Genomic DNA, 13,109 nt, shown 5'->3' with positions numbered 1-13,109 from the left:
GGGGGATGACATGTAGCAAAGGGTCTCAGGTCAGAGTCAAACACACGACCGCCTCGTCGAGGACTGAGGCTCTGTATATGGGCGCACACTACCAGGTGAGCTCGCCAGGCGCCCATCTATGTAAAATAAGACAGAAGTACACTTCACCTGTAACGGCTTCATCCAGAACCAGCTTCCCACCAGGTTTGAGCAGTCTGGCCATCTCTGCTAGAGTCTCTGAACTGTGGACGGGGGTGCAGTCAGCCAGAGGACACGAGAGCACCCAGTCAAAGCTGGACGCTGAATAGGAGGCTGAGAACAGGAGATGATCATTATACTCTGCGCTGAACCCCATTTCTGCTCACAGGATGAAGTCCCAGCATCTTCTACACAGTCGTGGCGATAAAGCGTTGTCTATGCGATTTGAAAGAATGCGATTAGCCAATCGGGCAGACCGCAATTAATCCAATGTGCAATATTTAGTTGAATGTCAGGTTTAACATTTGTATTATTATTATATTTACTGTTTTTACTGTTCATAGGATAAATGCTGGAATAACGTTAAAGGTCCCATGGCTTGGTAATGAACAGAAATGTCCTATTTTCAGTGGATTTTTAATTTATTTTGTATTTCCAAATTTAACATGATTGTTGAAGGTGCTGCTGTTGAACTGAGGCAGGTCAGAAACTTCAGTTTACAGGAAAGTACTGACTTTTTTTAAATTGTATCTCTTTTGTATTATAACTTTAGCTTTTGTGACAAATGTTCAGCATTTGACTGTTTCATGTCCCATGCTTATTAAAAGAAAAACACGTTTGTTCTCCTCGTTGCATAAGAATAAAGAGCAGTTTGGATTTTGTCTCATGTAATAATGCTCCATGAATGCACATGGTTTATTTGTTATACGTGAATATTGAACTCTCTCGTTCGGCCCTACTAGTAGAGTCACTCACACAGCTGTAGTCTCTCCATGTTCTCCACTGACACTTTGCAGTCCTCACCAACCAGGGCCCCCAGTTCCTCTACATACTGTTTCAGGGCTCCTGGTGCCGAGGGCTGAGTCCAAACCAGCATCACCTTGTCCCCAGCTTTGATGCCAAGGTCTGCCATGACTTGTTGGAGATGTTGCTGATTTCTTCAAGTTGTTATGATCACAAATTGGCTCGTCTGTGTGTCTGTAGATCGTCTAAAAGTGAAGACGTGTGTCAGTTACTGGAGATAATCCAGCCAAACCGACAGAAATGGCCGACCTGATAACAAAGTGACGTTAACGTTACAACCGCTATCAAATAGTGAGAAGCCACGAGTCTAAAACATAGACTGTCTATATATTATATATAATAATATATAGACAGTCTATGGTCTAAACGAGCCCGGAGTCAGTCACGTTAGCATGAAAAAATAACTATGCCACTACTACTACTAATAATAATATTAATAATGACCTTTAAGTAATTGTGTTGTCATGTCATATTAGCAACGCAGGTAGCCCATATCTCCACCCTTATATTAGCCATAGTAATTCCTCTATTTAAAGTTGAGACATAGTCGAGTAATTGTGTCGTTTATTTGAGCTTTGGTCTTAAAATGTAAACGGGTTAACCACGGACTAACTAGCTAGTTACCCGCGGGTGCATAGCGCTAGGTTAGAAACATCTAGCAATTAGCTAGGGGGACGCAGGAAACGCCGGTTTGCTATTAAAGTTAGCTAATTCGCCCGTTCTTAACAATGGGAGAGTCCAGTACACTGCTACCCAGGAACCAAATATACTCAGCTGTTTGTAGGATTGTTATTTAAAGCGTTTGGTGGTTAAATCGTTGAAATAAAAGGCAATTTCAATCAAAGTGCTCAGTTACCTAATGCTGTGTCTCTTGGGGGAAGTTTCAGTGTCAGATTAGCTAAACAAAGTGCTGTTTCCTGTTTGAATTTTCAAAACAAAATCCTTGTTAATGCGTGGAGACTATGTTTGTAACTCCAACCTATCAACGTTGTGGCCATTCAAAGTATCAGGTGAAACTTTAGCAGGCTATATGTTTAATGAATTATGTTTTTGAAGTATTTCAGACACAAAATATTGCATTAACCTTTTTTTCGTCTTCTTTCTTAGACTAATTAAATCATTCATTGGTTTTAATTTGAAGGCAGCATCCTTGCGTCCTTGGTTTGTCGGTCTTCTTGCTTGCTTGACGACTTTGTATTTCAACAGCTGAGTCGCGCTAAAGTGACGCTGCTGTGCCTAAAAACAGCACAGTGAACATGGCGGCGCTGCTGAGAGGTCTGCGAGCTGGAAGGGCACTTCGGGGGCTGGCCAGCAGTAAGACACTTGCTGTTGTCGTTGTTGTTGTTTCAAGTTAATACAAGTATTCATGTAGCTAATGTCCATTCTTTTGGTCATGTGTTGCATGACGTGGAAACGAGCCAGTGTTTACAGTTAGCTGTCCGTGGCAAAGTCACAACGCTCGGCGGTCATGAAGGAAATTAATGGGCAATCATATTAATAATCATTATGTTGGCTGGGACACTTTATATAAGGCGGATAGTTGTTGGTTGACATGATGCTACGGGTTTTAAATCTCAACATTTAAACACCTTACTTCGTTCTTTATGGTTATGCATATTGTCAGTGTGTTTGTCATAAATTGGAATTAAGCTCATCTTGTAATTATCAGCACATAAATTAAGAAATCATGAGTGCATAATTTAATAACAGTCTTGTGCATAATAATAATACCATTACCAGAATATTATTACATTATGAATATGATTAAGAGTAAATCAGAGTCATTTGTGAGTTACTGGAAGCAAATTATAAAATCCCAATACTTTAAGATAATCGATGTTTTCTGTCAACATCTGTTACACTTTAAGAGCTGTAAAACAAAAATCAACTCAAATGACAGTATCATATGAATCACTTACTGTAATGCAGCCTGAAAACCAGCAAAATACAGCACTTATGTCATGTCATATTAGGAAAATCTAAGAGGATATCTAGTCTCATATCAGGATAATCATACATTGCCCAGCCCTAAATTGAACTTTTGCGTTCCCCCTGCAAGACATTCCTCTTCTGGGATTCACCACTTAACTTTATTGAATTTCCATGGGGCACATACAACATAAAGTAAGACTGCCACGGAGTAAAGAATGGATCCCACCCGAGCCCCTTGTCCACGAAACCAACCAGGACAACAAAAAACTGAACACATCATTCAAAATGGCTTACTTAAGCCATTGTGTAACATTAATTTCCTTACATATTTTGACCCAGAAGTCATTAATAAAGTGACATTCAAATACACAGTGGAAATATGTACCCTGTGTAGAAGCTGTTGAGCTTGAGTTGTAAGACAAATGTGACATTTCGTTTTGGAGTTTGGTTACCGTCTCCCCCAACCAAACCGGCTGAGGCTGATGGATCTACTCCCCCCTACAGGAGTGGCTGCTCCAGCAGCTACCAGGCCCCAGTGCAGCAGCCTGGGTCGAGGCTTCCACCGGGCGCCACTGAGGCTTCAGGATGACTCCAAATGTGACAAGCCCCCCTCCCCCTCATCCACAACCTACCACGAGCACTACAAGGCTCACTCTGCTGAGCAGGACACCGCAGCAGCCCCCCAGGAAGACTCAGCATCTGACCCAGCAGCCGACGAGGCTTCCAGGCCAAACACCAGGTCAATCTTCAAATCTTGGGGCTTAGGGACGTGAGGAAAATATGCAATAACGTTGTTGACAATAACACTATTACTATAGGATAGGCCATCCAGAACCGGTTCCAGCTGGTTGTGTTGCAGCCATGTGGCACAGTTAGGGACGCTTTAGTGTGTGGTTTAATTTTACGCTAAAAAAGCCCAGTAAAGGGTATTTTACTCTTATCTGTGAAATAAGCATGCACCTTAACATGAATCCAACATAATTGACCAAATCTGTATAACCCTGCTGACTGGCCGAGGATTCACTCTCTATGTTTAACATTTAAACATGATTTATAAAACCATGCACACAGTTATTAGCTTTACGTTCTATACCAAACAATTACGCATAAAGGCTTTAGGTCCCCCTACACATTGTTGTAGGCCCGGTTTACGATGCAACTTCAATTTATACAATACACAAATGTGGTAGGGGTCCCTGCTCCGTCCCTATGTTACTCGGGGGTCCTTGGCTTAAAAAATGTTGAAGACCCTTGATCTAATGCACAAGTCGCTGAGAGTGTGTAAACCTGCCCCCCGTGCTGCAGTTTCCACGTGTTTTATTATTAACATTTTTATGTAATGCAATGGCTGATGGGATAAAGGAATTCCTTGTTACTTTACGGTGGGACTTGAAGCCTTCGCCCTGCAGAAAGATTCTGAAGCTCATTGAAGGAGGGTTGAAGAAACACAGGTTTAAACAGGTTTTTTTAGTTACTCCATGCCGCGTTGTACTGAGGATAACGTGACTTGGATACCAGTTCCTAAACAATTCTATAAAACAAAAGGAAATTGCAAAATTACACCTTACAGTGTATATATATATATATATATATATACATAACTGATAAGGACGCTTGTGTGCAAAATCTGGCAAGCACTATCTGATATGTGCCGGGCCTTGGCTGCAGGACTAGTGATACTAATGACTCTTTTCAAGACAAGCCCGGGCCCTGTGGATTCAATTCTTCCTCAATTTCTGTTGTGATAGGTAATAGGAAAAGAATGGTGAATAAGCACTTAACTGCAAACTTAGCAAATTTAGCATCCATTCCTCGTCAGCTACAGCCTGTCCCAAAAAATGAAAACACACTAACACTAGCCTTACTAAACGTCAGGTCTTTGGCAGGAAAATCATTTTTAATCAATGATTTTATTACTAAGCACAATCTAGATTTTATGTTTTTAACTGAAACCTGGTTAGACCATAATAACAGCGCTGCTGTTCTCATCGAGTCAGCTCCCCCTAACTTCAGTTTTATGAGTGAGAATAGAGTGAATAAGAAAGGAGGTGGAGTCGCCATTTTGTTTAATGACTCATTCCACTGTACGCAAATATGTTATGGAAATTTTGTTTCTTTTGAATATGTTGCTCTTCAATTAAGATCTTCCCCTCAAGCGATGTTTCTAAATATCTACAGGCCACCTAAATATTGTGCAACCTTCATTGATGACTTCACTGAACTGCTGTCTATTATCTGCATTAACTTTGATTGTGTAATCATTGCGGGTGATTTTAACATTCATGTTGACAGCCCCCAGGACAGGGGGACCAAAGAGCTGTGTTGTGTTTTTGAGAACTATGGACTGACTCAGCATGTGACGGAGCCCACCCACAATAAGGGGCACACTCTGGACTTGATTGTCTCCAAAGGTCTGAACATTTCCAAGGTTGTGGTGACTGACGTTGCTCTCTCAGATCATTCCTGTGTTTTCTTTAACGGCACTATCTCTGTGCCCAAAAGTGTCCAAACAAAGATAATCAGAAAACGGTATATCACTGAAAACACCAGTGACACATATACAGCTTTTCTCCTCCACCCCAGCCCTCTCTGGGCTATCAGTCAGTGAGCTTGTAGATATTTCACTGTAAAATCACAAATGTTATTGATGCCATTGCTCCCACTAAGGTCAAAGTTGTATCTGGTAAAAAAGATCTCCATGGAGAAATGTCCTACTGGTGAGAACAGAAAAAAGAGAGTGTAGGAAAGCTGACCGAAGGTGGCGAAAAACAAATCTCCTGGTCCATTATAACTCCTATAAAGAGACTTCGCATTTATAATTTGGAACTGAGGAATGCAAAGGTCCTTTTCTCTGATATTATCTCTAGAAACAATAAAATTCCCGTGCTTTGTTTGCTACTGTTGATAGGTTACAAACCCTCCAGTACCAGTAGCATCTGAACTTTTATCTACCAAGGCCTGCAATGACTTTGCCTCCTTCTTCAAAGACAAAATTCAAAAGATTAGACAACAGTCAGTGCCTCCATATCAAGTCCAGGATATTGTTTGTCACAGTGTTCAAGCAAATAGTTCCAATATGACAGAATTTCACACCGATCAACCATACAAACCTGGAGGACATTATTCACATCTGAAAACCTCGACCTGTTGCCTTGATGTCTACCACGGACTTTTCAAAAATGTTTCCAATTGTTTGACTTATGATCTTCTACAGATTGTGAACACATCTCTCTTTCAGGTATCTTTCCACAGGCCCTGAAAACTGCAGTAATCAAGCCACTCTTAAAAAGAACAACCAGACAAGTCACTAATGAGCAACTATAGCCATATCAACCTTCCGTTTTAAGTAAAATCATTGAAAAAGTAGTCTTTCAACAACCAACCATTTCTTGTCACTAAGCAACAGTTTTGATACCTTTCAGTCGGTTTCCGACCACACCACAGCACTGAAACGCTCTTGTCAAAGTCTTTAATGACATCCACCTTAACACAGTAATGGCAAAATTTCAATCTTAGTATTACTTGATCTCAGTGCTGCATTTGACACGGTCGACCACGACATACTACTAGACCGATTGGAAAACTGCGTTGGCCTTTCTGCTCAGTACTAAACTGGTTTGAATCCTACCTAAAGAATAGGATTACTTTGTGTCTATGGTAATTATGCATCGAGCGTACAAATATGACGTGCGGAGTTCCGCAAGGCTCCATTCTGGGGCCTCTTCTTTTAACATCTACATGCTTCCACTGGCTCAGATTATGGAGAAAAACAAAATAAGTTACCATAGTTATGGACGACACACAAATTTCATAACCTTATCGCCAGGGGCTATAGTCCAAACAAAAACTGACTAAGTGCATCGAACAAATTAACGGCTGGATGTGCCAGAACTTTCTGAAATTAAATGAAGAAAACTGAGGTGGTTGTTTTTGGAGCAAGAGAGGACGATTAAAAGTCTGCGCTCACTTCAAACAACAATGTTAAAAACAACAGACAAAGCCAAATCTTGGTGTAGTCATGGACTCACCTGAACTTTAACAGCCACATAAGACAATTACAAAGTCAGCCTACTATCACCTTAAGAATATATCAAGGTGTAAAGGACTTATGTGTCAACAGGATTTGAAAAACTTGTCCTGCCTTTATCTTCATTAGACTTGACTACTGTAACGGGGTCTTTACAGGTCTCCCAAAAAATCATCAGACAGCTGCAGCTGATTCAGAACGCTGCTGCTCGAGTCCTCACTAAGACCAAGAGACTGGATCACATCACTCCAGTTCGAAGTCTTTACACGGCTTCCTGTGTCCAAAGAATTGATTTCAAAGTACTCTTGCTAGTTTATAAATCACTTAACGGTTTAGGTCCAAAATATATTGCTGATCTGCTACTACACTATGAACCACCCAGACCTCTCAGGTCATCTGGGACAGGTCTGCTTTCTGTCCCCAGAGTCAGAACTAAACGGGTAAGCAGCTTTCAGTTTCTATGCTCCTCATATCTGGAATAAACTCCCGAACCTGTAGATCCGCTGCTACTCCAGTTCTTTTAAATCAAGGCTGAAGACCTTTCTATTTGATGCTGCCTTTCTTTAAATGACTAATCATTCTTTAAATTTCTATGCTGCACTGTAAATTTTATTCTTGTGTTTTATGTTTTCTTTGTTTTTAACTGTCTATTCTGTGTTTTACCGGTTTTTAATGCTTGTGATTTTTAACTGTTTTTACTGTGTTTTTATCTGTTTAACTGATTTTGTGTAAAGCACTTTGAATTGCCTTGTTGCTGAAAATGTGCTATACAAATAAGCCTGCCTTGCCTTGCCTACATATCTTTAAATCTATTTTTCAGATCCTACTACATGAGCCACGTGGTTTTCCTGCGTGCCTCTACGACGTGTAACATCAATTACACACATTATTAGATCTTGGTGGAAGAATGCTGCATGCTTATTGGCTCACTGTCGGTGATGAGATTTACTCCTTAGATATTGAAATATCTAGGTATTATGCTGAAACATGCCTTGTGTGTCTGTGGAAAGTTACCAGGACCAGGGCGGAGAGCAAAGTGAGGAGTATGAAACAGAGGAGCAGCTTCAAGCTCGGATCCTGACTGCTGCTCTGGAGTTCGTCCCCCAGCACGGCTGGTCGATGGAAGCCATCGCGAACGGGGCTGAGGTGAGCTGCCGTTAAAGGAAAGGTCAAACCCAGAAAACCGTCAGAGGACAAAGTCCACATTCTGTCGTACCCCCCTAGGCCCACGACAGCTTCACAATCTCAACCTGCTTCTCCTCCTTTTGAGGGTTTTTTGATTAGTTGTTTGTAATGTGTGTCCGTCTGTTTCTCTCTCTCTCTCCTCTCTCTCTCTTCTCTCCCTCTCTCGCTCTCTCTCCTCCCTCCTCCCTCTCTCTCTCTTCTCTCCTCTCTCTCCTCTCTCTCCTCTCTCAGACCCTGGGCCTGCTCTGCCTCCACTGGTATGTTCTATAACGGAGCTGGAGACTTGGTCCTACCTTCCTCGCCCATGCAACTCGCAGCTGACTGACATCCTGGCTGAACAACAACCAGGTCCAGCTGGGCATGCTGAGTACGCACACACACACACACACACACACACACACACACACACACACACACACACACACACACACACACACACACCACACACACACCCACACCCACACGCACGCACACACCCCTATTTTTATTAACTTTATAATAAGAACTTTTAAGCCCAGTTCAGACCGAAGATTCCCGACGTAACAAAACGGTTTTAGAGTGAAGGGGCGTCGCCTGTTTCAACGGTAGTACAGAGAGTCGTTGCTATGGAGATGATACATCGTGTCGTCTATTTGATTTGTGTAAACTGGCAGGTTTCAGAACGTTGCAGACCAGCACGTAAAAGTAGTTTTTAACTTGTCTTGCTGCAAATCTTTAGTCTGAACTGGGCTTTACAGTTCAAGCTTCAAATAGAAAATGTCTGATTTCAGCGTTTGGCTTTGACAACTGTGTTGCAGACCAAAGAAGACTGCTGACTTCCTAAGAGATGCTGTAGAGACCAGACTAAGGATGCTCATCCCCTACATTGAATCTTGGCCCCAGGTATAGTATGCATGACGATGAGCACAAGGAGCAGTCCATCTCTGTGTCTCCCTCCATTTGTTTTTTAATTCTCATTGCTGGCAGAGGTCAGGACTGAAGGAGAAACTACATTTGATCCTTGACTCTGGCTGCATCTCACAACCCTTAAATTACCTCCTCGAGTCCTCCACTTGCCCCCCGTCCTGCGTCTCAATCCCTCCCACCGAGAAGGCACGGGAGACACGTGAGGGAATCATGGGATGAGAGAGGCAACGAGCTATTGTGTTTATAGCAGGATGAGACGTCCTTTCCTCTAAAGTGTCACATGAGTTTGTCAGCTGTTTGGGCGGAGTTAGCAACTCCTCCAGCTGCACGGCTTCTGGGAAGGCTGCTCTCATGTGTCCTCGCCTGTAGCTCCTCGTTGATCCCTCCACTATGCTCGGTCCTCAGTCCTCTGGGCAGGAATAGGAGCTTTGAGACGGCCTTTACCGAGGAGGGACAGAACAACTTCTGGTTCAGCCGAGGAGTCGAGGAGCTATCAGATAAGGGTTATGAGACGCAGCCTCTGTCTGTGTCCTCAGGCCATGAGCATCTTGCTTCTTCCTCACAACATCCCCGACAGCCTGAAGCACCTGTCCACCATGGTGGACGACATCTGGTACTACGCCGGAGACCGATCCACAGACGTGAGTGGATCCTATCACCCTCGATCTCCTTCTTCTTCTGCTCATACCTTCCTGTCCCCCGTTCATCACCACCCGCACAATATCAGGCCTGCCACGTCCCAGGTTACCCCCACCCCCTCAAACACCTGACTCAATCCCTGCTTACACCATGGCCATAGAAACGACTTGGCACTGATTAGCTGGCATATGTTTCTTTTATACATTAATATTTCTTTGTCTGTTCATCTTAGCATAGTTCTAATTCAGTACTCTATTTTATATTAGGCTGCAAGTAGTCTACATCAACAATGTTTTAGTTACTGGAATGTTCTAGTGCCGACGGAGGCTCCGCCGGATGTCCCTCATTTCAGAGGGATGTCCCTCACCTTCCGCTTTCTTTGTGTTGGCGTTCTACACTCAACAGAAAACTCAGATTGGACAGATAGTCTAGCTAGCTGTCTGGATTTACCCTGCAGAGATCTGAGGACCAGGTAACCATAGTCCTCAGATTGGACAGATAGTCTAGCTAGCTGTCTGGATTTACCCTGCAGAGATCTGAGGACCAGGTAACCATAGTCCTCAGATTGGACAGATAGTCTAGCTAGCTGTCTGGATTTACCCTGCAGAGATCTGAGGACCAGGTAACCATAGTCCTCAGATTGGACAGATAGTCTAGCTAGCTGTCTGGATTTACCCGGCAGAGACCTGAGGACCAGGTAACCATAGTCCTCAGAAATCAGCCGCAGGTTAGGGCGCCAACACAGAGAAGGAGGAAGATGACGGCCAAAAAGACTGAAATCCAGCGAGACTTTCCGGCAGAAGGAGAGCAACCCCCCGGATGAGGACCATCGTAGATATAGATCAACCGATTATTAACTGGATTTATCAATTAATCTTTCTATCCATAAAATGTTTCCCAGAGTCCCAGGTAACTTTTTTAAATGGCTTATTTGGTTTACTATAATATAAAATAAAGGGTCACACTTGACTTGACGTTTTCTACATAACAGTGACATGACACTGTCATGAACATGTCATAAAACATTATAAACAAGTCCTAAACGGTAATGACATAACTATTTTTTTAGTAAGTGTCAGGTTTTGTCATGACAAGTTATGGCTATTGTTATTGTTAGGGTTCATGTGTCATGACAGTGTCATGTCACTCTTAATTAGAAAACGTCAAGTGTTACCAAATAAAAAAAGTTGAATTGACTAATTATGTTACTGGTCAGCTTTAGAATGAAATGAAACCTAATTCTCCTCAGTGTCTATCTCTTTAGTTCTCTTCTCTTTTGATGTGGTTGCACCTTCTTGTATTTGATTCAGTTCTTCTGCACATGTCACTTGTTGCTGTATGTGTAATATTAGGGATATTGAGTTTTTAAAATTATGTAGCCTGGCCTCTTTCAATAACGCCTTCTGCACCACCCCTTTCTTCTGTAGATGAGCTGGTACACCAAGCGGGCAGTGCTGACAGGCATCTATAACACCACCGAGCTGGTGATGTTGCAGGATTCCTCTCCAGACTTCCAGGACACCTGGAACTTCCTTGACAACCGCATTCAGGATGTAGTCAACATGGCCACCACGGCCAAACAGGTAGAGTGCTTATATACCAATAGCATTACAGAGGAACAGCGGGGTGAAGGGGTGAAGTGTGGTCATTGAGGCGTTTTGAGACTCCTATCCATACTTTCTGTATGTAGGAATCCCACCTCTCTATGTTTCCCAACTTTACCCATCAGTGGACTAATTGAGCCCAGTTCAGACCAAAACAAGGCAAGGCAGCTTTATTTGTAGAGCACATTTCAGCAACAGGGCAATTCAAACATTGAAAACATTCAAAACTATTTGCAATACTCCGGTCTTCAGCATTCTGAAAGCTGCCAGTTTACCCCGATATGACTAGACGATGCGCTGCATCAGCTCTAAAGTAATGACTCCCTCTGTACATCGGTGCTAGCTTATTAGACGGGCCGGTTCAGACCGCTGCAACCTTTCCTTTCAACGTTCTAAAGCGGTTTCTTCTCGTATCTTTGGTCTGAACTGGGCTTTACATAACTGACCTTAGACTGAATGATTCAGAACATTCTCCCACTACACAGCCTTAATATGGGGCCGGATGCAAAGGAAAACTGAAAGATGAAGATGCTTTAATACATAGTACACGTACAATGAGTTCAGAATGCAGGACAGAATGCTTCTGTATTTAGAAGACTTTTGACCTAATTTTCCAATCATATGTTATAAGTTGTGTGTTCCACTTTATTCTGTAGATGCAGTCGACTGGTGAATCAGTGGTGCAGGGGTTCATGGGAGCTGCCATCACGGTAAGTATTTACCTCATGTTCATCATTTATAGGTACTTTTCTTTTCAAAGGCCTGTGCACTACATAAGCAGTCATACACTCCTCTCCATCTGTTATACTGATTCATACATTTATGTGTTTTAACAAGTTAACACAGAAGGTTTGGATTGTTTGAAAAATATGTAAAGACATGAAATGTATGGATAGAAATGTGTCTGATGTTTGTTTTACAGCTGAAGAACCTAACAGGACTGAACCAGAGGCGGTGATCTAAAACCTCTCTCACTCCCAGTGGTCCTGACTGCCCGGCTGGAGTCAGGAGCTGAACATCACATTTCCTTTTGCTCTTCTTTTTGATTAAATCTAAGAATCTGAACGTATTTGATTATGGCTTTCATTCAGGAAGAGAGAACTTATTTATCCCAGTGATCGGCCTCTTTCTGTTCACCTGTAAGACGAGAGGCTGCTTCGGATTTCTTTCAGCGTCCAAGATTTCTCCTGCTCTCCTTCCCTTTGGACGATGTGATTTGTTTTTGGAATGAGCCATAAATAAAGTAGTTATATATTGTATATTTAATGTTTGTGTTTCTTTTATAATTAATGTGTTTAAAATGAAGGTTGAATAAAGGTTGAACTCAAACACAACTCCAGGAGTTGTTGTTAAGTCACTAATATGTTTTGGCCCGGTGTAAAAAAAAAAAAAGAAAGAAAAAAGCTACCAAAAGCAAACTGCATCATTGTTACTTGGATTGGTATTTTCTCTACAAACAAAATAATTAGAAATATACTTCAATTAAAGTATTTAAAGTATTGCCCTCCATAGTGAGTGATAATTGATAATCCACTTTCTGTATTGCGATATGAATGTCTCTGACTAGATGTTGTAGTACATTTGGCAGTAATGCCATTTGAGTGACTCAAATGTGTCTGATAGCATCATTCCCAGTGTAGGTTCTCCAGGTCTTTGAACAGATGTTTGGAATATGGAATATGTTGTATATATGCAGACATGTCAGACTTCTTTTTCTGTAATGCCCTGCTATGACTTGAACTACTACAACTACCATTTGTAGTCACTGTTCCATTATCTTTGTTGTGACTGTTGTTGCCACTATTCATCATGCCCCCCCCCCCCCCCCCCCCCCC

The 13,109-nt window shown here is 42.2% G+C and overlaps 2 protein-coding genes across 3 annotated transcripts in view; one reads left to right on the top strand and one right to left on the bottom strand.

Annotated features, from left to right (window-relative positions):
* The window catches only part of LOC116693452 (anamorsin-like), a 5,356-nt gene extending 3,458 nt beyond the window's left edge, over window positions 1-1,898 (bottom strand). Inside the window, exons 1-3 of one of the 2 annotated variants that reach the window (XM_032522444.1) lie at window positions 1,838-1,898; window positions 934-1,166; window positions 148-291 (exon numbers count right to left, since the gene is read on the bottom strand). In XM_032522444.1, the coding sequence (XP_032378335.1) occupies window positions 148-291; window positions 934-1,090 (301 nt within the window). In that variant the 5' untranslated portion in view covers window positions 1,091-1,166; window positions 1,838-1,898. Of the gene's footprint in view, window positions 1-147; window positions 292-933; window positions 1,187-1,837 lie in introns of those variants that run through there. The other variant, XM_032522445.1, reaches the window with a different exon arrangement.
* Window positions 1,899-2,143: 245 nt separating this feature from the next.
* Window positions 2,144-12,536, top strand: LOC116693447 (ubiquinone biosynthesis protein COQ9, mitochondrial-like). The gene is given in 11 exon segments (XM_032522438.1): window positions 2,144-2,295; window positions 3,418-3,652; window positions 7,951-8,086; window positions 8,357-8,367; window positions 8,369-8,416; window positions 8,418-8,492; window positions 8,923-9,007; window positions 9,568-9,672; window positions 11,098-11,253; window positions 11,931-11,984; window positions 12,197-12,536. Coding segments are annotated over 11 exon segments (999 nt in total). The 5' UTR covers window positions 2,144-2,237; the 3' UTR covers window positions 12,233-12,536.
* Window positions 12,537-13,109: the final 573 nt, after the last annotated feature.

The sequence above is a fragment of the Etheostoma spectabile genome, chromosome 8, assembly GCF_008692095.1.
Source record: "Etheostoma spectabile isolate EspeVRDwgs_2016 chromosome 8, UIUC_Espe_1.0, whole genome shotgun sequence".
Taxonomy (NCBI): Eukaryota; Metazoa; Chordata; class Actinopteri; order Perciformes; family Percidae; genus Etheostoma; species Etheostoma spectabile.
The sequence above is the reverse complement of the archived record's forward strand: the minus strand, read 5'-3'. Positions and strand labels throughout refer to the sequence as shown.